This window comes from Vitis riparia, chromosome 16 (assembly GCF_004353265.1).
Source record: "Vitis riparia cultivar Riparia Gloire de Montpellier isolate 1030 chromosome 16, EGFV_Vit.rip_1.0, whole genome shotgun sequence".
Classification (NCBI taxonomy): Eukaryota; Viridiplantae; Streptophyta; class Magnoliopsida; order Vitales; family Vitaceae; genus Vitis; species Vitis riparia.
In genome coordinates this window covers 5,383,883-5,409,659 of record NC_048446.1, presented here as the reverse complement: position 1 = coordinate 5,409,659, position 25,777 = coordinate 5,383,883, and the positions used below count along the sequence as shown (strand labels likewise).

At 39.2% G+C, this 25,777-nt stretch overlaps 1 protein-coding gene across 1 annotated transcript in view; it reads left to right on the top strand.

Annotated features, from left to right (window-relative positions):
• LOC117933752 (structural maintenance of chromosomes protein 6B-like) overlaps positions 1-25,777 on the top strand; it is a 98,807-nt gene that overhangs the window by 40,319 nt on the left and 32,711 nt on the right. The window contains exons 13-20 of the mRNA XM_034855272.1: positions 3,737-3,906; positions 4,013-4,115; positions 4,200-4,312; positions 5,391-5,595; positions 16,256-16,387; positions 16,488-16,602; positions 16,691-16,776; positions 16,924-17,019. Coding sequence (XP_034711163.1) covers positions 3,737-3,906; positions 4,013-4,115; positions 4,200-4,312; positions 5,391-5,595; positions 16,256-16,387; positions 16,488-16,602; positions 16,691-16,776; positions 16,924-17,019 — 1,020 coding nt within the window. The remainder of the gene's footprint in view (positions 1-3,736; positions 3,907-4,012; positions 4,116-4,199; positions 4,313-5,390; positions 5,596-16,255; positions 16,388-16,487; positions 16,603-16,690; positions 16,777-16,923; positions 17,020-25,777) is intronic.

The window sequence follows — 25,777 nt, the reverse complement described above, 5'->3', positions numbered from 1 at the left end:
TATGACAAGAATTGGATTTGTCGAGTAATGAAGAATGGATTTATTTGGATGATGCTACAAAATACCAAAAGCTGATTTATAAAGAAAGAATTTATGATTTCTTGGCCTGACTTTATAAGGAGTTATATGAGGTACGGGGACGTCTACTTGGAATCAACCCACTTCCGACTATTGAAGAAATTGTTGCTGAAGTAAGAAGAGAAGAAAGTCGGGAACGTGTCATGCTTGGAGGAAAATCTCCAGACATAGTGGAAAATTTGACATTAGCTGTAGGAAGATCCAAGAATTGAAACAGAGGAGAACCACAAAATAATCAAAGAGGAAATCTTTGGTGTGATCACTATAAGAGATAGAATCATAACAAAGAAATTTGTTGGCATTTGCATGGTAAACCGAACTGGAGAGGTAACAGAGGAAACAAATGTGATGCTAAAGGATTTCGGACAATGACAGACACTACAATGACATCTCAATGACAAGGAGATAATAACAGCAACCTTAACCTCACAAAAGAACAAATCGAACAGCTATTCAGGCTAAACTCCTGCTAAATCCACTGGCACTTCTCTGTTAGCCTATTAAGGTACATTCTTGACAGCCCTTAGTAGTGTCAGTGAGAAACAAGAACTCTGGGTCATAGACTCAAGGGCTTCTGACCACATAACAGGTTGTGAAAGTTTTTTCTCCTCTTATGCACCTAGTTTCAATACTTTTAAAGTAAGAATGGCTGATGGATGGCTTTCAACAGGTGTAGGGACTGGTACCATAAAAATTAGCTCAAAAATAGTTCAAGAAAATGTTCGTCCCAAATTGTCTTGCAACCTTCTTTCTATTAGTAAGATAACCAAGGATCTCAACCTTCTTTCTTGCAGTGGTCACAATTTGTGATGCTGTTCATTAGAGGAAGGGGTAGGATCAACTATTTGAATGGTACAAAACAGGCCCAAAAATTTGATGATCCCATGTACCATGTCTGGGATGCAGAGAGTTCTATGATTTTATCATGGCCCATTAATTCTATGGAACTGAAGATTGAGCAAACATATTTCCTTCTCAACACTACCAAACAACTATGGAATGTAGTGAGCGAGACGTAGTCAGATTTGGGCAATTCCTCACAAGCTTATGAGTTGAAAACGAAGATTAGAAATATAACACTGGGGAATATGTCTGTAACAAGTTATTACAATATGTTGAAAAGTTTGTGGTTGAAACTTGACTTGTTCTATGACCTTGAATGGTTGTGTGTTGAAGACAGTGCTCAATATCAAAGGACCGTGGAGTAGGACTGCTATGAAATTTTTAGCTGGATTAAATACAGATTTGGATGAAGTGAGAGGTCGTGTTCTAGGAAAAGAGCCGCTACTCTCAATCAGTAAAGCATTCTTGAAGTTAGATAAGAAGAAAGTTGTAGGGGAGTGATGATGGGAAAACCAACTGACCAACGGTGAGAATTCAACACTTAATGCTACTCTACCAGCCAATAAAACTGCTGCAACAACATACAATTGGAAACCTGTAGCCCAGATTTCGAATAGTCCTAATGAAAAGCCCAAGGTATGGTGTGGTTATTGCAACAAACCTCAGCACACCAGAGAGAAGTGCTTGAAATTGAATGGAAAGCCAACAAATTGGAAGGAAAGAAAACCTGGAGAAAAGAATGGCTGTGGAATGCAAGCTACTGCAGAAATTGAGATTCTTTTTATCAAAGAACAACTTGAGCATCTCTACAGAATGATGAATGAAGTCCAACTTTCAAGTGTACCCTCTGTTTTTGGGGTCAAATAGGTAGTGTATTCACTAGTTCCCTAAATTCAGAACCATGGATAATTGATTTTGGTGCATTTAATACATGACTAGTCAGCTACACTTTTTTACCACTTATTCTCCATGTTCTTGTCATTTAAAAATACAATTGCAGATGACAGACTGTCTCCGATGGCAGGGAAAGGTTCTATAATTATTTATGAAAATTTAATTCTCAAATTTGTTCACCATGTTCCTAATCTTTCTTGTAATCTTTTATTAGTTAGCAAAATAACGAAAGATTCTAACTACTTTGCAAAATTTTGTGACTCTCATTGTGAATTTGAGGAGGATGATTCGTAGTGTTAGATGAGACTTTAGATTTCCATATAAATTTGGCTAGGGAGAAAGAATGTATATCTGATGCATTAGACAAAGCTATGAAAAAGGATTTGATTGAAAATAATCCTAAAGAGGTCAATGACCATGCTTTCACCTCTTAGGCGGATGGAGAGAAGTGCACATGAGTGAGGGAGGATGTATGTTTCAAGGTCTTCAATCTCCAAATTTGTAAGGTTGTGATGGAAATTAAGATTCCAAGAAAAAGAAGAGTGGCCAAGGATAGTTGACTTAGTGAGATTTTTAATTGTAACAATTTTATAAAGACTTGAAAATTGTGAACATAACGGTTGGTCCCCCTACCAAAAACTCTCCTAAAAATGATTTTTTTACTCCATCACTCATAACAAAGTGAGTGTATTAAAAAAAAAAAAGAACTAGATCATTTGTGCAATGGCCTTCCTAGGGCACCGATGTGACCATTTGACCAGAAGGCTAGTTTCCCTTCCATTAGAATATGTCCCATGCATGTTCATGATAACCTGATGCAAAAAGACAAAACTTTTCTTAGGGAACCTCTAAAACCATTTCTCTAAGAGAGCGTGATTCCTCATAGAGGTCATCCTAAAACTCAAACCTCTATAGTTCTTAGGCTTACACATTAGATCCCAACTAAGCCTATTCCCTAACTAAGCCTATGCTTGCTTTTTATAACAATGTCTTAGGATTTATTAACTTTGTGGATTTTTGAATAATTATACATAAAGCACTTTAAAATTTGTTAGTAGTTGAAGCTAATCTTGTATCCATGGTCCCGACTTTCTAACGTCTTCCAATTTTGAAGTCACCAAATATTGAGTGACCATGCTTGGTTTATAAAAATTCAAACGATAGTTGTTGTTCTCTTTGTTTGGTACTTCTTAGGTTATTTCTGCCTTTGTTAGGGAGACTCTTCTAGGATGATATGGCTCCTTTTTGGGATGAAGGCAAAAGAAGGCATGGAGAGACGCTCCCTACACCATATTCTGGACTATTTGGAATGTGAGAACTGAAGATCATAAATGAAATGTCTGATCAAAGTCTCAAAAGCACTTTTCTCATTAACCTTTATTTGTGGCTCAAGGTGTACATAGATGAAGTGTCTATGTCTTTATTGGATTTTGTTGATTGATTGGGTTTTTGATGAGGGAGTACTTTTTCCCTCTTTTTTTATTTACCTCTTAGTGCCTGTTGTATACATTCCGTGTATTCGCGTGTGCTAATTCTTTTGATGTTTTTACTATACCCTCTTTTTCACTTATCAAAAACATAAAAATTCATAGATAGGATGGATTCCCAATACTGACTAAACTATGAGTCTAATCAGTTTTGGATATTGATATATAGTCCCTAGTGTTTGAGAGTTCCTTTTTCAGCATGTGATTCCTCTCAGTAGTGATGTTAATTCTGTCATTCATTATCCTTTGTGATTGTTGCATGGTTTTTATTCAAGGAAAACTACACCTGTGATGTAAGAATGTGATTGTGTTTCCTTGATCCTTTGGTTTTTGGTGTATGCAAGATCATCAATTTTTATTTTTTATTTTTTGTATAAATATCATGATAATTTCATAACTTCCTGCTAATATATTGGTTTGATGATTACATAAAGACTTTAGTCAATGGCGACATATGGGCTATTGCTGTTGAAAATGCCATTGGAAAGATGCTTAATGCTTTCGTTGTGACGGATCATAAAGATTCCCTTCTTTTGAGAGGATGTGCTAGAGAAGCAAACTATAACCACCTTCAGATAATCATATACGACTTTTCAAGGCCAAGGTAAATGAATTAATATATTTGTTTTGACTTACACATTCTCATGTGTATACTGATATGCCTTCTGAGTATATCCTTCTTGACATTGTGATTCTATGTTTTAATGTAGATTGAATATTCCATATCACATGCTTCCTCAGACACAGCACCCAACTCTTATTTCTGCTTTGCATTCAGACAATCCTACTGTAATGAATGTCTTGGTTGATATGGTAATTTCAGTGTTTCTTCAGTTAGCCCTCTGTTTCTTTTAATTGTGCCTTTACAGTATCTATTAGTACTAACATTTTTTGTAGGGCAATGCTGAGAGACAAGTGCTTGTTAGAGACTATGAAGTTGGAAAAACAGTTGCTTTTGACCAAAGAATTCCAAACTTGAAGGAAGTTTACACATCAGATGGATATAGAATGTAAGACAATTCTTTGGTCCCATCCACTGTTATCTTCTTTCAATTGAAGGAATATATTAAAATGAATAAATGCAATATAGCAGTATAGGCTGGTAAAGTTGTCCATATTATGGATAGTTGGAGAAGCAAAGATCATTGGAGTTGGAGTGTGCAGATGTCCCCTGTTTGAATTGAATCCTTATTTATGATGCCGTGTCTCATTCAGTAATAATTTGACTTTGGTTTCTAGAGTTCTGTGAAATTTTAAATGAGGGAAAGATATCCTATTAAATTTAGCTTGGTTACATTGCAAGCCTATTACCTAACAGCATAAGTTTTTAGGTCAAATTAGTAGTTTAATATGAAATTAGAGCCTTGATGAACTAGAATTTTGAGTTTGAGCCTCTCTATCTATTTTTTGCCCCATTGGTTTATGTTTAATCTGTAATTTATGATTTTCTTTTCCATGTGTGGGTGTGGGGCTCCACTTCAGGAGTGATAGCCTGGTAGGAGATGTAGGTCATTACCTAACAACCTAAGCATTTGGATCAAATTGTTAGCTTAACAAAAATAATGTGAATCTATTATTCTCTATTTCTGTTGTTGCATAAGAAGTCCTCCTTTGGGATTGATGTTGGTGGTGGGGGCAGAGCTGACAGGTAGTGAAAGGTTGCAAAGTGTTATGGGAATTTGTTTGAAATCTGCTATTTAATTTCATGTGAAAATTTTCAAAGCAAATTAAGCAGGTCCCCACAAGTGCAGTGGTCCCCATTAACTAATTTGTGGATAATGTATGCCATGATGCTTGTCTTATGTACAATGTTATGACAATGAAGATGCACCAGCTTCCTTGACTCCTATTTCTTCCGTAGATAATGCAGTTATTAGCTTGTACTTGAGTGTTTTGTGAAGTTATTCTTTTTATTTTCAACAGGTTCATGCTATCAGGCATTTTCTATTGTTCATGAGTCATGAGTACTAAGGTTGTAGATGGTGTACTGTGTTGCCAAGTACCTTATAGTTTAATTTTCTTATCTTATTGAGATGTAATTATCATTTTTAGTTACAGCACAATCATTGTTTGCTAATTACTTCCTAGGTTTTCTCGTGGTTCAGTCCAGACCATTCTTCCTCCAAATAAGAAGGCTAGAACTGGCCGCCTTTGTAGTTCTTTTGACAGTCAGATCAAGGATCTTGAAAGATATGCATTAGACATTCAAGAACATGGTCAGGACGTAAAAAGAAAGAAAAGGAATGCAGAGGAAGAACTTCAGGATCTTCAAGATAAACTACAGAGTATAAAGGTGAGAACTGTTTTGTTCTATATTTGGTATGAGTAGCTGATTGTTAATGTTTTCCATTTTTTCAAATTAGTTATTGTCTGCTTTGCTTTAGTTTTCCTTATTTCATATGGGCATATCTATATGCCTTTATTAGAGTGTCAATGAACTGGACTAGCGCAAATTTTATTTGATTTGATTTTATTTTATTTTTACCGATCTTCAGTTATAAGGCTCAGAATTCTTGACCCTCATGTCATTTTTTTCTAGCTTAATGAGCCCAAGCTAAATTCCAGATGATAGAAAAATAATATATTAGCAGGAGGACTAATATCTTTTGTAATTGCTGCAAATATCAATCACAACCTCAAAATAGAATTTCTAAATAAGAAAGGAATTCAAAGAGGAAATAGGCAAATAGCTCTTTGAGCCCAAACAGCCTCCTCTTTTTGAGCATGGCAACCATTAGCAATTTATCATAGGGTCAGATGAAGTTTATTTAGCATCCTGCAGACTAGATATGCAGGAAAACTGTGTTGCAGAGGCAAAATAAGAGTGACAGATTGAAAATATAATTAAATGTGGGATACTTAATGCAAGGTCGAACCTCCTAATGAACAGCAATGTGAGAGTTAGAATCATCACTAAAAGGAAGAAGACCAAGGTTGCTAGTTTTCTAGACAACTTCTTAGCCAGGTATCTTGTTACTATGTCATGGAAAGCACATGGAGATGTGAAAAGGTGCCATGCTACAGTGCCTGGATTTTGTGATACTACTTATAAATAATAGATTGGCAAAAAGCCTGGAACATTGATACATATAAGGAGGAAAGACTAAGAAATTGACAGTGCATCTTTACTAGTAACAGAGAACACAAAACCACCTGTTCTTATTCTATCTCTACCTAAACATGAGGTATGGGAGAAAAGAAGAAGAGGAAGGAGAAACAAGCATAGATATGGTTTAGGTTTGTCGAACTTGACTTCCCTGTACTTATTTATATTATTAATTAAGATTATAGAAATACCCCAAATTATTAATACCCAATAACTAATAAATAAGTCTTTCCAAAACAAAACAACATAAAATAAATTCAAACGCACCAATTCGAGCTAGAATATAGAGGTCAAGCATGCCTATCTTGGAACACAATCTACTAAGGCCACGTTTAGTTGACTAGATAGGATAGAGTAAAATATGTATATCCTAGGATATTATATCTCATTGGATATGATTTTCATATCTTGAGATGTTATTTTTGGTGGGTATGATATCTTTTGAAATTATTTCTATTGGAATATTTATGTTTTTTTTGTAAGTAAATGAAATAAATATATTAAAAGTGCAATTTGAAGGGGCACTAGAGTACATATGTTGTATACAAAAGAAGCTTAGAAAGCAAAACAAAAAGAAAGGGCAACAAAAAAAATAACTAACTACCCTTAAAAGAGATCCCAACTAGTCTATAAAATCTAAGATGATTAGGGAACCACCATTAATGTACATCCTAACCCATATTAAAAAATTACAAAGAAAAGAGAACTTTAGTGCGTGATTTGACATTTCTTTGCTCTCAAAAGATCTTCGGTTCCTTTCTTTCCATAATATTCAAAATAAAAATGAGGGGATAACCCTTCAAGCTTTCTTCTTTTCCCACAAAGGAACCATGTCACCCTAATAGAGTCTCTTTTATTGAACATGATATCACCCATGCAATGCAACATAGAGAATTAAATTCCATAAACCTTGAGATCGGGCACAGTGTAGAAGAATGTAGTCCTTTGATTCTTCCTCTTCCCTACAAAGAAAGCAATGGTTCACCAAAGCCCATTCTCCTCTTTGTAACTAGTTCAACATAAAACCATACCTTAATAAACTTCCTATGCAAAGAAACCTACTTTGGTCGGGACCATTGAGTTCTAAATAGCTTTTATAGAAAACAACTGCTCTTTCCTATCTTAGAAAAGAGTAGAAGGATTTAACCATAAATTTCCCTTCTTAGCATCCATCCATTTCATCATATTGTCTTCATTCTTTCTCACTGCCTTTCCTTGGAGCTTTGAGAGTCAACCCATTCCAACTCCCACTCATTCAAATTCCTTGCAAAACAGGGATTCCAAAGCCCTCCTTTGCCTGTTGGTCCCAAACATTTGCTACCTAAGCATCCTTTGTCAAGGATTTGGAAAATGAGGAGGGGAAAGATTCTCTTAAAGAGTTGATTCACCATATAAGATATCTTCCAATAACTTAACCCTTCTCCTATTTTATACATCAAAAGAGGTTCTTCCATTAATGATGTCCCAACCACTATCCGTGGCCCTCCATAGCCCAACCTCAAAACTATCCCTACTTTCCTTGGAACATTAACCCGTCCTCCTCCCCATACTTGCCAACAATAACCCTCTTCCAAAGAGGCTCATTCTTTGAGACATACTTCTATAACCACTTTTGTGGAAGAGCCTTATTGAGAATTGAAAGCTTTCTAACACCAAGGCATCTATTACATTTCTCCTTACATGTGATTTCCCAACAAGATGTGTCTTTTCCTTCAACAAACCCCCGCCTCACAAGCAGTCCCTTTCAATCTTCTCAAGTGCAAAGCATATTGTCTTGGGCAAGACAAAAAGAAACATTTGGTAAATGGTAAGACTTGACAAGGTACTGTTGATAAGTGTAAGCCTCTCACCTTTAGAGAGATACTATCTTTCTACAAAGCTAGCCTCTTGTGGACTCCCTCCATCGAATACCAAAAAATCGTCAAATTATATGAAGCTCCTAAAGGAGGACCCAAATACACAATAGGAAGCTTCCTCTTCCTACAACCCAACTCAAACACCAATTTTGTAACGTTCGGAATAATGCCTATCAAAATTAGCTAACTTTTTCTATAGATTAATTTTCAACCTTGATATGGCTTAAAACTACATAAAAATCCACTTAGACTATTTTATTTATGTTGGCTTTGCAAAAGATAAGAGTGTCATTTGGAAATAAAAGGTGGAACATCTCCTCTCTCCTACCACTTAACTTAAACCCTGAAATATAACCTTCCTCCATTGCCCTCTTCAAAAGACAACTAAGCGGCTCCATGACTAAAATGAAAAAGATAAGGGTAAAGAGGATCTTCTTCCCCTCCCTAACTGCTTAACCTAAACCAAGAAATGTAACCTCCTTCCTTTGCCCTCTTCAAAAGACATCTAAGCCCTTCCATGGCTAAAACAAAAAGATAAAGGGAAAGAGGATCACCTTGCCATAGGCTCTTAGAACTGTGAAAGAAGCCAACAGAAGTTCCGTTCACCAACACCAAATGTCTCGCAATAGAAACACACCATTTGATCCAACCAATCCATTTTGACTAAACTCCTTTTTTGTGGAGAAATTGCAGCCCAATATTTTCTATTAAAAAAAGTATGAAATCTCTCTTTTATGTAGTATTATATTGCAACGGTATTGAATTGATTGAGCTAAGGTTGAGGTGACTTCTTCAAACCATAGAGAACCTTCATCAAGGTAAAAAACTATATCTTCATTGCCAATAACAATACAATGAGATGGCTAACCTATATATGGTTCCTATGGGTTCCCATGTAAAAAAACATTCTTTACATGAAGTGATATAGGGTGCCTTCGTTGAGGGGAGGCAAATTATGGATGCTTTTCTGATAGCCAATATAAGATGAAGGTTTTGGTTAAGCGACAGATCTTGTTGGCATCGGCAGTTAGTTGATTCTGCTTTCCTTGATCTGTCCATGTTGTTACCACTATAATGTCATGTTTGTTTCGATGATATCAATCCTAGATTGTAACTTTTTAAAATTGAGTAGAAGATAAGAAAAGGAGAAAAGGGGGAAGAGGAGGGAGGGAGGTGGAAGGGGGGGAGTAAAGGGTTTTGTTTTCTGGTTTTCTTGTATGTTATAACTAGTAAGCTCAAAATTAAGGAGATACCCCATTGACACAAGATCTTAAGTCGTCCTTCGATTCAGTAATTGAAGGTTCTAGATTTTAAAATGCATTTCTATTTTCCTTTGAAAGTCCTAGATCCAATGGAATCCTAATATTTTATGTGTACTAGAGTTGTGATAGGACTCTGAAAGTGAAAATTTGGATCAATGGAGTAAACTGAAGAATCTTTGAAGGAATATAAGAGAGGCCTGGTAATGGAAAGATTTGACGTGGAAAGAAAGGCTTTTCAGGTTAAGTTTGAAGGCATCAATGGGGGAATGTGGATTTCAATAACAGAGAGAAGCCGAGGTTATGCTGTTTCATTAGGCTTTGGTGAGGAGGAGATGGATTGGTTGGTGGAACATTTGAAGAAAGCTGTGGATTTGGAGGCTTCCAGGGGTTTTACTCGGAAGATGAGGGGCAAAACGAGGACGCATTTGATGGAGATTTGCATCAATGGTAGAGGGAGATTTATGAAAATCACAGAAATTGTTGCAAAAAGAAAACCTCTAGTGCTAATTGTTCCTGAGGGTGTTAAAGGCAATGGGTGGGAAACCCTTAGGAAGGCGATTTCTAGAGTCCAAGATTTGTCTGATCAGGCTGTAAGAGTCTCGAAGGAGAAAGATAATGAGACTCAGGTGAGCAAAGGAATGTACAGAGAAGGGCGGTCCTACACAGATGTGGTTGCAGAGGAAGGACATAGAAACCGAGCTTCGGTGCCAGTTGGAAAATGGGCAAGAGCTGTAATTTGTGAGAGTAAAGGAAAAATACTTGATTGGTTTGATGTAGGGAAAGGTATTGCGAGGATGATGGGCACGAAAGGGATGGTGTCGGTAACTCCCATTTCCGAATACAAGGGATGCTTTTTTGTGGATTCTGCAAGGAGAGCTATGTGGTTTCAAGACCAAGGGAGTTTAACAGCGAGAGGAGGGGTTGTTGCGTTGAGGAGATGGTCGCCAAAAGAAAACTCGGTTGTGGGTGGAAAGTTTAGAAGGGGTTGGTTAGAACTGAGAGGCCTTCCGTTCCATTTATGGGAAGAGACTCAGTTGAGGTTCATTCTGCAGAAATGGGGGAGGGTAACGAAGGTGGCAAAGGAAACTTTGAAGCTCGTAGACTTGTCGAAGGCAAAGATGTGGGTGGAGATGAATCCAAATGTCGTGCTACCAGCGTTGCTAGAGGTGGAAGATGGAGCTTGGTCATTTACGGTTGCAGTTTCCGTCATCGGAGAAACTGAAGAAGACGCTCTTCTCAGGCCAGAGTCAAATCGCAGCAAGGACGAAGTTACGTCAGCGGAAGGTTGCGTCTACCAGAGGCCAAAGAACGTTGAAGGGCTACGAGCTACTGCTAGGGATAATGAGTTCTGGAGGCCTCGTCAGCGCTTTCGTGCTCAGTCTTCAGCTTCAAATTCAGCTGCTAAAGTGGTGAAAGGAAGGGGGAAGAACTGTTTGGGCCCAACGGCGGGAAGTGTTGACGGGCCAACAAATCCAGAAGCCATTTTTAAAGGCCGTGTTGCTAGGGCCCATTTTGAGGAGAAGAGTATTGGGCCTTTGGCGGGGGCGGGTCCAGTCCACGAAGCTGAAGCAGGGTCTTCTAACGATGGCCCAGCAACGCCTTCGTCTTCAAAGCTTCAGCGATCAGGAACCTCTGCAAAGGAGGTGTTGCCGATATCACATTCTAAAGAGTCAGCAAAGCTAGAAGGTAAATCAGTTATCGGAAGACGCAAGGCGAGGAGTTGGCCGCCGAGCCTAAAGGTGACGTCTTTTGACCCAAAGAGCAACCTAGATGGGGATGACGCACCGAAAGCAAATCGAGGCTTTATGTGGGGTAGATCAGTATTCAAGAAGGGCGCCTTTCTCCTGTTTCAGAAAAATCCCGACACTTCACCGGGGGGACAGAGGGAGACGAAGGGATCTCGCCTTGCAACTGGGTAAAAAAGGTTCGTCCTCCTTCCTTAGCTTTCTCTGAGAAGGGTCTTCCTTTGGCTGGGGCTTTTAATCCAAATATTCTCTCCGAATCCCTTGTTTCTTCGGTTCTTCCTTCTCGATGTCAGGCTTTTTCTCCGATTCCTTTGGAATCAAGCCCTGTCTCTCAGCGTAGTCCCTTTCCGAAATTTGCTGTTGTTGATCCCAGTCGTCATGTTGGCGTGTCCCGTTCTGAAGGAGTGGAGTTTCCTCTAGAAACCTCTAACCGAAATTCTGAAGACTGTCCTTTATCTAAGGATGCTCTAAGTAGCCGAGAGAAGCTTTGTGCCTCAGGGAAGGCTCCGTCCCCAAACCCAGAACCTCCCATCCTCCCTTCGGAAGGTTTTCAGGTTGAGGGACTCACGCCTGGAAATATGGTCAAGGTTCAGTCGGTTTTGGAGAGTTTGAGGATCAGAATAGTCAGAGAAAATGGAAAAGATGCGGGAGAAGAAAACCAGAGTAATTCTCTTGCGGACAAGGTTTATTCCAGAAGGAAAAGGAGAAATGCTTCTGGAAACCGAGGAGAGGATTAGGTTTGGATGCTGGTTGTACTGGGTGTTTTTTGGTTTATATGAAGATTTTAAGCTGGAATACGAGAGGATTAGGATCCAAGAAGAAAAGGAGGACTGTCAGAAGGTTTTTAAGTACTCACAATCCAGATATTGTGATGCTTCAGGAAACAAAGAGGGAAACTTGGGACAGGAGGTTTATGAGCAGTGTTTGGAAAGGCAAGAGTTTGGAGTGGGCTGCTCTTCCAGCCTGTGGGGCCTCAGGGGGAATTGTGATATTGTGGGATTCTAGTAAGCTTGAGTGTACAGAGAAGGTGTTAGGATCCTTTTCTGTAACTGTGAAGTTTAACTCTGGTGAGGAAGGATCTTTTTGGTTAACTTCAGTGTATGGCCCGATTAATCCGTTGTGGAGGAAGGACTTTTGGTTGGAGCTTCAAGACCTATATGGTCTAACATCCCAAGGTGGTGTGTAGGAGGGGATTTTAATGTTATTAGGAGGATATCTGAGAAATTGGGTGGGACCAGATTAACTTTCAACATGAGGTGTTTTGATGAGTTTATAAGGGAGTGTGGCTTGCTTGACCCCCCTCTAAGGAATGCGGCTTTTACATGGTCAAATATGCAAGTTGATCCTATTTGTAAGAGATTGGATAGGTTCTTGTTTTCTTCTGAGTGGGATACCTTTTTCTCTCAAAGTTTTCAAGAGGCGCTTCCTAGATGGACCTCTGACCATAGCCCTATTTGTTTGGAAACAAATCCTTTGAAGTGGGGTCCGACTCCTTTTAGGTTTGAGAATATGTGGTTGCTCCATCCAGAGTTTAAGGAGAAGTTTAGAGTTTGGTGGCAAGAATGTACGGGTGAAGGGTGGGAAGGTCACAAGTTTATGAGGAAATTAAAGTTTGTTAAGTCAAAGTTGAAAGAGTGGAATATAATGGCCTTTGGTGATTTAAAAGAGAGAAAGAAGCTCATTCTGACGGACTTAGGTAGAATTGATCTAATTGAACAAGAAGGGAATTTGAATCTTGATCTGGTGTTAGAAAGGACCTTAAGAAGAAGGGAGTTAGAGGATGTGTTATTAAAGGAAGAGGTTCAATGGAGACAAAAATCTAGGGTTAAGTGGATTAAAGAAGGGGATTGTAACTCTAAATTCTTTCATAGAGTGGCCACAGGAAGGAGAAGTAGGAAGTTCATTAAGTCTCTGATTTCTGAGAGGGGGGAGACTTTGAACAGCATTGAGGTTATTTCTGAGGAGATTGTTAATTTCTTTGGGAATCTTTATTCCAAACCGGTAGGTGAGTCTTGGAGGATTGAAGGAATAGACTGGGTCCCTATTTCTAGAGAGAGTGGAGTTTGGCTGGATAGGCCTTTTACTGAAGAGGAGGTTCGCATGGCAGTTTTCCAATTAAATAAGGAAAAGGCCCCTGGTCCTGATGGTTTTACTATTGCAGTTTATCAAGAGTGTTGGGATGTGATAAAAGAGGATCTTATGAGGGTGTTTATTGAGTTCCACACCAATGGGGTAATAAACCAAAGTACAAATGCGACCTTCATTGCTTTGGTGCCTAAGAGAAGTCAAACTTTTAAAATCTCAGATTATAGACCAATTAGCTTGGTTACAAGTTTGTATAAGATAATTGCTAAGGTCTTATCAGGGCGTTTACGCAAAGTTCTTCATGAGACAATATCTGGCTCTCAAGGAGCCTTTGTTGAAGGGAGACACATTCTAGATGCTGTGTTGATAGCCAATGAAGTGGTGGATGAGAAAAGAAGGTCAGGGGAGGAAGGAATTGTTTTCAAAATCGATTTTGAGAAGGCCTATGATCATGTGGATTGGGGCTTCTTAGATCATGTGCTTCAAAGAAAGGGGTTCAGCCAGAAATGGAGATCATGGATAAGGGGCTGTTTGTCTTCTTCTAGTTTTGCAATCCTAGTTAATGGGAATGCAAAGGGTTGGGTTAAGGCTTCTAGAGGTTTGAGACAAGGAGACCCTCTCTCTCCTTTCCTTTTTACTTTAGTGGCAGATGTTCTAAGTAGATTGTTGTTCAGAGCAGAGGAAACTGGGATTACTGAGGGTTTTTCTGTGGGGAGGGATAGGACAAGAGTGTCTTTGTTACAGTTTGCAGATGACACTATCTTTTTCTCTAAAGCCTCTTTGGAACATCTTCAAAACCTCAAGATTATCCTTTTGGTTTTCGGGCAAGTTTCTGGTTTAAAAATCAACTTAGAGAAAAGCACCATGGTTGGTATTAACACTAGGCAGGAGCTATTGTCTTGTCTGGCTTCGGTTTTTGATTGCAAAGTGTCTGAGTGGCCTTTATCTTATTTAGGTCTTCCTTTGGGAGGGAACCCAAAGACAATAGGCTTTTGGGACCCAGTGGTTGAGAGAATTTCGAGAAGGTTGGATGGTTGGAAAAAGGCCTATTTGTCTTTGGGAGGGAGGATTACTTTAATTCAGTCGTGTTTGTCTCACATCCCTAGTTACTTCCTCTCCCTATTTAAAATCCCAGCTTCAATTGCTTCAAAGATTGAGAAGATGCAAAGGAATTTCCTGTGGTCTGGGGCAGGGGAAGGGAAGAAAGATCATCTTGTCAGATGGGAGGTTGTTAGCAGACCAAAGGAGTTGGGAGGTTTGGGTTTTGGGAAGATTTCTCTGAGAAATATTGCTCTCTTAGGGAAATGGCTTTGGAGGTTCCCTAGAGAAAGGAGTGGTCTTTGGCATAAGGTTATAGTGAGTATATATGGGACACATCCTAATGGATGGGACGCCAACATGGTGGTTAGATGGTCACACAGATGTCCTTGGAAGGCTATTGCTCAAGTTTTCCAGGAATTTTCCCCTTTTGTTCGTCTAGTGATGGGCAATGGGGAGAGAATTCGCTTTTGGGAAGATCTTTGGTGGGGTAACCAATCTTTGTGCTCGCAATTTGCTGATCTTTATAGAGTTATTTCTGTGAAAAACCTCACTATTTCAAATGTCCTTGGCAATTCCTTTCCATTGGCTTGGAATTTAAATTTTCGCCGCAATCTTACCGACTCTGAAATTGATCTCCTTCAGAGATTAATGTCCTCCCTCAGTTCAGTGCGTTTCTCTCCTTCTTTGGCTGATTATAGAGTGTGGTCTTTGTCTTCATCAGGCCTGTTTTCAGTGAAATCTTTTTTCTTGGCCTTGTCAAAAGTTTCTAATCCTATTTTGTTCCTTCCGGCCAAGTTTTTGTGGAGTTCAAAAGCCCCTTCAAAGGTTAAGGCCCTCGCTTGGTTAGTAGCTCATGGGAAGGTGAACACCAATGACAAGTTGCAGTTGAGAAGACCTTACAAGTCCCTTTGTCCTCAATGGTGCATTCTTTGCAAGGGAAATGGGGAGTCGATTGATCACCTTTTTCTTCATTGTCCTGTTACCATTGGGCTCTGGAACAAGCTGTTCAAGCTAGTTGGGCTGGTTTGGGTCCCTCCAAGGAGGTTTGTGGACATGTTGGTTATTGCTTTTAAAGGCTTGGGGAACTCCTTAAGAGGCAAGACTCTTTGGCAAGTTGCTTGCCTCACTTTGGTTTGGATAGTGTGGCAAGAGCGAAACAGTAGGATTTTTGAGGATAAGGGGAGATCGGAAGAGACGTTATGGGATTTGATTTTGTTCTATTCCTCTCTTTGGGCTTCTTGTTCTGCAGCTTTTAGAGGAGTTCCTTTAAATGTGTTACAACTCAACTGGAGTGAGGTTTGCTCTTCAAAAGTTTGAGTTTGGGGGTTTCTCTTTGTTTTTAGCTAATGTTGGGGGTTTTTATGTTGTTCAGATTGTGTAGGAAGGACCTCTCATCCTTCTTGTGGTTTCTTTTGTTTCTTTTTTCTTTCTTTCTCATGTATCTTTCCTTCTATTAATATATTTCTCTTCGTTTCTGATCAAAAAAAAAAAAAAAAAAAAAAAAAAAAAAAAAAATGGAATCCTAATATTTTGCCTAGCATTCGGATCAGCAAGAATTTTTATGCACAAGCTTTTTAATTTTATTTTATTTTTGTTCTCTTTTTTTGTTTTTATTCTTTTTTGTTGTTTGTTTGTTTGTTTTCTTTCTTTTTGGGTCCCTGTTGGGAGTCTACACCTGCTCTACTAGAGCCAAACCTCAAGAGCAAACTTCTGTGCATGATAATTGGAAATAGGCAAGCAATTTCAGCATATATATCTCACATCTGTTTTCTTTTTATAACTTCTACTAACATTGTTAAAATCAATTTAATGTTTTGCTCTAACTTTTCATTGTGTTGCTTTGCCAAATTCTCCTTAGAGGAGGCGTCTTAATGCTGAGCGGGATGTGATGTCAAAGAAACTAAGATTGCAAGATGTGAAGAATTCATATGTTGCTGAATCCAATCCAGCACCTGCATCTTCTGTTGATGAGCTTCATCATGAAATCTCAGTTTGTTACCCTAACCATGTTACCAAGGCGTTAAAGTTTCCTTGGTGGTGTAGTAAAATTATTTTCTTTTAACATATCCTTTTTCTTTTAATATCTGCAGAAAGTACAAGCTGAGATACGAGAAAAGGAAATCCTGTTAGAAGATTTCCAATTGAGAATGAGCAAAGCAGATGCAAAGGCTAATGATCTGAAATTATCCTTTGAGAATTTATGTGGTATGTGAATGGTGTTTTTCCGATTAATATTCTGTTCATTTGTCAGTTGTCTCCAGTTATTCGTACTTATCAATAATGAAACGTGCAGAATCAGCGAAAGTAGAAATTGATGCCTATGAGGCAGCAGAGAATGAACTAGTAGTGATTGAACAAGAATTGTGTTCTGCTGAAACGGTTCCCTCATCTTCTTCTCTCTTCTTTCTTTTTCCCCCTTTTTTCATTTTTCTGGTTTTTTGTACTCTCAGTGCTGGATCACTTTATTTGCTGTAGATTTTGCTTTGGGAAGTTTGTTAATTTTATAAAACTAAATTATCATCTCAGGAGAAAACCCATTATGAAGGGATAATGAATAACAAGGTGCTTCCTGACATAAAAGAGGCAGAGACACAGTATCAGGAGCTTGAACACAATCGTAAGGTGCTTTCAAACACTTCTATAGAAATGGGAATTATCAATTTATAAATATGTGCATGTAGATATTCATGGTTCTTAACATAATGAAGTGGACAAAGTGCCATTCTCCCTCTCCTTGCATTTGTACATGATGCAGTGTGTAAATCCCAAGCACCATACCCTTTCACAGGAACCTGTTAACAGGGGTCAAAATTTAGGCCACCTTTAGCATTAAATTTGTTCCAATCTCTCATTAGGTTTTTGTCCTCAAAATGTGATGCAGCCTAGTGCATGAAAAGCTTTTGCAGCGTTGGTAATCTGTATTCAATTTAGATTTGTTTCTTATTGTTGGATAATTTCATTATCTTTTGGTATTCCTATTTTTTTTAGATTTCTTGTTTCTTTAAATTTCTTATCTTTTTAGAAGTCCTATCCATCTTTAACTAAGTCAGTTGCAGTTAGAAGTGTTTTCCTATTATTTCTAGCATTCAGAGGATTATAAGTATTTTGCTATAGTTAAGAGTTCAAAGATTTAGTTCCAATATGCTTTCTAGATAGCAACATCGAGTTTTCCCTAACTTTCTCTTTGTTTTTAATTAATTCTCTTGCTTCTAAATTGAGTCATTCATCTCTGTTGGTAAGGCAACAACATGTTTGTTAACAAAGCTTTGGTTTCAACTTGCCAATTGTTTAATCATGTCTTGACAATAAGAACCAAGAGGTGGATATAGTCAAATGTATGTCCAGGTGGAGCCTGTAACCCATTAGTTCTTATATAAAGTGCAGATTTTATGGACACAAGTTAAGTCTTTGATCTAACAGTTGGCTCAAAGCATCGTCAATCCACTGATTAATGAGCTGCTAGTTAACATTAAGTTCCTACAAGAAGATGATGTATTTAATACTAGGATTCTCATGAAAAACCCCTTCTATATTTTGCAATGTCAAAGATCACCCAATCAATGGGCCAACTGATGTTGGGAGGCAAATAATAAAATTGAATTTCCTAAACTTTTTTATGGAAACCTTAAATTTTCTCAATTGGCTTAACATCATAGAGTGTATCTTTGAAAATTGTGAGCTACACAAAAATGAAAGGCTTAAAGTTGTTGAAAAAAGAATGTCAATATGGTGGGAACAATTATATGTTGTAATATAAAGTAGGCAAAAGTCTAAGATTGTTGATTGGAAATAGATGATGAAAAAATTATGAAATTTTTTTTGCTTAAATTCTGTTTACATAATATATTAAGGTTGTTGAAAGAGAGAGAGAGAGAGAAAACCTTAATTCTCATTCATATGATTAACTTTTTACAATAGAGAAATATATATATAAGGCTAGGTTGAACTAACTACCATATATGTGACCTATATTAAGAAAGGAAAGAAATATTGTATAATATAAATACATTATGTTCAACACTCCCCCTCAAGCTGGAGCATATATGTCATATGCACCAAGTTTGTTACAAATGTATTTAATCCTAGGACCTCTGAGAGATTTAGTGAAGATGTCTGCTAGTTGATCATTTGAATTAACAAAACTTGTAGCAACACACCCTGATGCGATCTTCTCTCTAATGAAGTGACAGTCAACTTCAATATGTTTGGTCCTTTCATGAAAGACTGGATTGGATGCAATATGTAATGCGGCCTGATTGTCACAGACTAGCTTTATCTGCTCATCTTTTCCAAATCTCAAATCCTGAAGGAGTTGCCTCAACCATATGAGTTCACATGTTGCCAAAGCCATAGCTCGATACTCAGCTTTGACGCTTGATCTGTCCACTACATCTTGTTTCTTACTCTTCCAGGATATTAAGTTATCTCTAATTGAGGTGGAACGCCTATCTGAGGGTGAACCAGCCCAGTTTGCATCTGTGTAACCAACAATTTGGGTATGACCCCTGTCTTCATACAACAAACCTTGGCCTGGTGTTCCTTTAATATATCGAAGAATGTGGATCACAACATCCCAATGGTTGTCACATGGTGACTATAGAAATTGACTAACCACACTCACAGGAAAAAAGATGTCTGGCCGAGTGATGGTGATGTAGTTTAGTTTGCCTACAAGTCGTCGATATCTCCCAGGATCTCTTAGAGGCTCCCCCTGTACTGGTACAAGTTTGACATTTGGATCCATTGGAGTGTCAACAGGTTTACATTCTAACATACTTGTTTCTTCCAAGATGTCTAAGGCATACTTCCTTTGTGACATAACCACACCTGAACTGGATTGAGCTATTTCAAGTCCCAGAAAGTACTTGAGTTTGCCTAAGTCTTTGGTTTGAAAGTGGTTGAAAAGGTGTTGCTTTAGTCTTTGGATACCCGCCTGATCACTGCCTATAATGACAATGTCATTCACATAAACTATCAAATAGATGCACTGGCTCGAAGAGTTATGATGATAGAAAATTGAATGATCTGCTTCACTCCGAAGCATTCCAAACTCTTGAACGACTGAACTAAAACACCCAAACCATGCCCGAGGAGACTGTTTCAAGCCATATAGAGAGCGGTGTAACTTGCACACTAAACCAGACTCCTCTTGAGCAACAAAACAAGGTGGTTGCTTCATATACTCTTCCTCGAGAAGTTCACCATGAAGGAAAGCATTCTTAATATCTAACTGATAAAGAGGCCAATGACACATAGCTGCCAGAGAGAAATAAGCGAATAGAAGCAATCTTGGCAACAGGAGAGAAGGTGTCACCATAGTCACAACCATAAATCTGAGTATAACCTTTAGCAACCAAGCGGGCCTTAAGGCGATCAACCTGACCATCAGGACCAACTTTAACGGTGGAGACCCAATGACATCCAACTGTAAATTTACCAGGAGGTAAAGAAACAAGATCCCATGTGCCATTGGAGTGCAGAGCAGCCATTTCATCAACCATTGCCTGTCGCCACCCAGGATGAGAAAGTGCCTCACTAGTGCTCTTAGGAAGAGAAACAGAGGATAAAGTAGAGACAAAGCCAGAATAGGATGAAGATAATCGATGGTAGCTCAAAAAATTATAAATAGGATGAGGATTACGAGTAGATCGATTACCTTTTCGAAGAGCAATAAGCAAATGGTCAGTAGATGATAGGGTCAGGGTAGGAGAAATCGGTGGGACAGAAGGTGAGTCATCAGGTACCTCAGCTGAAGAGAGAGGAGGAGCAACAACATGATGTTGACGATGATAAACTTGAAGAGGACGAGAGAGCGCATCTGAAGGGGGGGATATATAGGGAAGTGACAATACTTCAAAAATGGGAAGAGATTAAGAGGATGAGAAGAATGGATAGTCCTCAAAGAAGGTGACATCAGTGAAGAGAAAATAACGATGAGTGTTAGGAGAATAACGACGATAGCCCTTCTGAAGTCGAGAGTATCCTAAGAAGATGCATTTCGTAGCCTTGGCGGAGAGCTTGTCATGTCCATGTGTGAGAGTATGAACAAAACAAGTACAATCAAAGACACGAAGAGGAAGGAAATAAAGAGGTTGGGTAGGAAAAAGGAGGGAATGAGGGATTTAGTCATGTAATATAGATGAGGGCATATGATTAATCAAGTAACAGGCTGTAAGAACAACATCCCCCCAAAAACGAAAAGGAACACTATGGAGAAGGAGGGTATGAGCTGTCTTAACAAGATGTTGATTTTTATGTTTAGCAACCCATTTTGTTGAGGAGTATGAGCACAAGATGACTGATGGAGGATCCCATGTTGGGACATAAAAGAAGTAAAGGGTGTACAAAAATATTCTCGAGCATTGTCACTGCGTAACACTCGAATAGAAACATTGAATTGTGTTTGGATTTCAGCATAAAATTTCTGGAAAATAGAGAATAACTTAGCTCGATTTTTCATTAAAAATAACCAAGTACATCTTGAATAGTCATCAATGAAAGTGACAAAATATTGAAATCCTAAAGTAGACGCGGTTCGAGATGGACCCCAAACATCAGTATGGACAAGTTCAAAAGGAGACTTTGCCCGATTATTCAAATGCTTTGGGAACGAGACACGAGTATGTTTCCCAAGCTGACACGACTCACACGCAAACGACGACAAAGTGGAAAAACAAGGGACCATCTTTTGGAACTTGGAAAGACTAGGATGACCCAGATGACTGTGAATGAGAAGAGAAGCATCGGTGGAAATGCAAGTTGCAAGAGATGAAGGTGATGTGAGGTAATAGAGTCCTTGAGACTCACGCCCTATGCCAATCGTCTTCCCTGTACTTCGGTCTTGCAAGATCACAGATTTATCATAAAATGTGATAGAACAGTTAAGAGTGCGAGTTATGTTATTGATGGAAATAAGATTAAAAGGACACTCAGGGGCATAAAGGATAGAATGGAGAGGTAGGGAAGGGAGAGGATGGGCCAAACCAATACCTTTAGCCATAGTTTGGGAACCATTAGCTAAAGTAACAGTAGGTAAGGCAGAGGTAGTAGTAATAGAGGAGAAAATGTGTTTATTACCAGAGATATGATCAGATGCTCCAGAATCTAGAATCCACGAGCCAAGAGAAAGAGACTGAGTAAAGCAGACAGAGACATTACCGGTCTGGGCAACAGAAGCAACAGAAGCTGATGTGGTTGCCTGATATCGGAGATAGGCATCATAATCACTACCAGTAAGGGTGATACTCTGAGATGTGGAGCTCGCAGCGGAGTCAGGTCGAGATAGCAGAGGATCAGATGACTGAGCAATGTGGGCAGTGCGAGGAGGCCGTCCATGTAACTGATAGCAACGATCTCGAGTGTGTCCAAGCTTATTACAATAGGTGCACTGAGGATGGTGTCCTCGACCCCGATTGCCACTACATCCTCCTCGAGAGTTAGTCTGAGAGGCTAACACAGATGAATCTGAAGGACCATCAGTCGACAAGGTCTGAGTAGAGGAGAGGCGTAAGAGACGAGCGAACACATCATCTAATGATGGTACTGATGGACTAGCAAGAATCTGATCTTGGATAGACTCAAGATCTGGACGGAGGCCAATGAGGGTTAACACCATAAAGAACTTGTTAGTCTGTATTTGTTGAGCTTCAACACCATTAGTGAAGGGCATCAAAGTTAAGAACTCCTCCTTAAGAGAGGCAATCCGGCCAATATAAGTAGACAAATCCATGTCCTGTTGTCTGACATGAACAATATCAGAAACCACCTTATAAAATTGTTGAATATCATTCGTGTATAATCCTTTAGCCTGAGTCCAAAATTTAAAGCAGGTTTTGTAGGCACGAAGATGATGTAAAATTTTGGGATCAACAGATTGTCATAATATGTTGCATAATTGTACATCGATTTTCTTCCATTGCACTTCGTCAACATCGGGTATAGCATCATCAGGTGTAACAAGATGATCCTCATAACCTTGTCCCATAAACCAGAGTTCCATGGACGTTGACTACGAGAGATAATTCTCACTACCAATCAATTTTTCCAATGTGATCGTAGGAGATCCAGAGATGACGGATGTAAAAATAGGATTTTTAGTCGCCATATCCACTTCACCTGAGATTGAATCACGTTTGGATCGAAGAAAGCCCTAAAGGGAGGTCGGATCACAGCTGTGGAAGAAGAACTTGGTATGTCGGGACCCAAACAAAGGAGAAAAGTGACTGGAGATGAAGAAGAGGCCTTCCCAAGGCACACGCAGGTCTCGACCAAGGAAAGGAGCTGTCGTCGGAGGCCGGAGGAGGCTGAAAGAAGACCCGCGGAGGTTGAAATGCTGAAAAAATGGAGAAGCTAGGTTCGGAGAGGACTGACGGAGGCTTAGAAGTGCAAGACGGCGCCGGACGAGCCTGTTGGTAGAAGCTCAGCACTAGAAAGTGGGCCACGCACCCTCATGTGCCGGCGCGTGGGATTCAGCCCGCCGGAGAAAAATGGTGCGTGGGAGGCGCATGGATCGGTTTTTGACTCCGGTGCTTTGAGAAAAGTTGTAGATCTTCTCTTTGCGCTTCTGATGATGTGGTCGGTGTCGGAAATATCGTCGGAAAAAAGTCCCCGGAAAAATGTTGACGGTGATGAGGGTTTTCTGACCACGATATGGCTGACCGGAAAGCTTTAGGAGATGGAAAAGGTGACCGAAATGAAACACGGTCACTGGACAGATTCCCGGAATCAATTACACGGGTAAACCAGAAAGAATAAAGTTTTCTCCCTTGGCTCTGATACCATGTTGAAAGAGAGAGAGAGAAAACCTTAATTCTCATTCATATTGTTAACTTCTTACAATAGAGAAATATATATATATATATATATATATATATATATATAAGGCTAGGTTGAACTAACTACCATATATGTGACCTATATTAAGAAAGGAAAGAAAAATTGTACACTATAAATACATTATATTCAACACGAACCATTAGCGCCTCACCTTACTCCAAGCAACGCTTATTGAAGGAGGCGTGGCTTAGGCGCACAAGGCACTTGCCATCGGCTAAAAGCAAAGTCCTAAAAAGGTACGCTTTTTCTTCTCCCTTTTTTTTTTTTTTTTCTTCTATTCTTCTTCCTTCACAAACCACGAATGATTTGCAGAGGCGGAGCAGAGAACCTTAATTTGTTCTTTTTTTTTTTTTTTTTTAAATGGTTAAAATGCAGCATTTTGAGTTGCAACATATTTTAAAGAAAAAGGTGCCAAAACGACGTCGTTTTGGCACCTTTCTCTTTAAAACATCTATATCTCAAAATGTTGTGTTTTGACCTAACAAAATTCAAAACGAAAATAAGGAAAAGGCCTAGCTCAGATTAGGGCTCCCTATCTCATGTGTACAGAAAAAGAAGAGGAAGAAGCCATTGAGTAGAGGAAAAAGAGAAGAAGAAGAAGCAGCAGCATACCTTTCTAGGTGTACTATATAAAATTATATATGTAAACTAGGGTGCGCCTCACTTCACTAGCCCGCGCCTTAGTTGCACCTTGGGCCTTAGGCTCTATGAGAACTTTGCTTCTTGGTACGCCTTAAGCCTTTTAAAACTATGTCTTGCCCACAAAAGAGCCATGCTACCCAAGAAGGATCTCTTTAACTAACAAAGGAAGAGCCCACAACATACCAAAGAGGGTAAATAACAACTCCCACAAGACCCTAGGTTTGATGCAATGGATTTGAAGGTGATAAATAGACTCTTTAGCAGCACAACAAAGGAAACATCCATTCAGGAGTGACCAGTCCCTCTTCTTTGGTTGGTCCAACGTTAAAATTTTACTCCATGAAGCTTCCCAAGCAAAAAAGCCAACCTAGTAGAAACACAAGGGGTCCCAATAATGCTTTTCAGAAAGGAAACTATACTACTGCCCTCCAAAACACTGTAAAGGTATTTAATAGAAAAATTCTCATCCTTGGCCTCTTTCCATCGCATCCTATCCTCCAAATTAGTAGCCACCCTCTTCCCTTATTGGGAGATGAGGAATCTCTCCACCATCTCCATCTTCCAATCATTAAACGACCTAGAAAATCATGGATTCCAGCCCCCCTCCTCCACCGAAGAATCCCAAACCTACGCCACTGACGCCTCTTTTGAGGCTGTTAATGCATACAAAGAAAGGAAAGAAACACTCAAAGCATTGTCTCCATATTACCTATCCTCCCAAAATCTCACTCTTCTACTATTCCCCATCGAGAAAATGATTTTACTTTTCATTAAACACCATTCCTTCCTAATTTTCTTCCAAAACCCCACACCATACCCCTCCCTTACTTCTTAGGTACACACCCCCTTTCTTCTACCCCAAACTTCCTATTAACAACTTATTTCCAAAGAGTTCCCTTTTCTTCTGTAAAACGCCAACTCCATTTACCCAAAAGAGTTCTATTGAGTTTAGAGAGACATCTAACACCTAAACCACCCTTTCTTTTATCTGAACATACAATCGTCCACTTTATAAGATGAAGCTTCTTTTCAACCCCCTGACCCCAAAGAAAGTTCCATTGGATTTTCTATAGTTTTAATCTTACCAATCGTGGCATACACAATAAAGACATGAAATCTATGGCCATACTTGACAAAGTGCTTCGAATGAGAGTGATCCTTCCTCTAGAAATAAATTGCCTCTTCCACATGCAAGCTTCTTCTAGAACCTCTCCTCCACGCCATCCCCAACCACCACAGATTTATGTATAGCCCCAAATAAGAGTAAGGCAGCGCCCCCACCTTGTTGCTAAGTTCAAGGGCAAACTCCTCAACATTCTCAATCCTTCTTATCGGTAGAATTTCACTTTTGTCCAAGTTTATTTTCAGACCTGAAATGGATTCAAACCACATTAGCCTCACAAAACACAGGAGTATCATCTGTGAACAACAAATGGGTGATTTGAACATCATCTCCTCCCCTTCCCCCAACCTTGCAACATGATAAAAAGCCCCCACTTACAACTCTATTAATAATGTTGCTTAGAGCCTCCATCCCAATCACAAATAAATTGGGCGATAGAGGATCCCCTGGTGTTATGAAAGAAACCCAACAGAGTGCCATTAACCAAAACCAAAAACGTCGCAATAGAAATGCACCATCTTATTCAACCTGCCCACTTCTCCTCAAATCCCATTTTTCACATCACAAGCAGCAAAAAATTCTAACTTAAGTGGTTATATATCTTCTCTATGTCCAACTTGCATTACACTCCGCTCTCATTCTTTTTTAGCATAGAATCAATAGCCTTGTTAGCTATCAATGTAGCATCAAGGATTTGCCTTCCTTCAATGAAAGTGTTTTGGGCTGGAGACACCATCTTACTCACCACCTTCTTCAGCTTGTTAGCTAGCACTTTAGCCA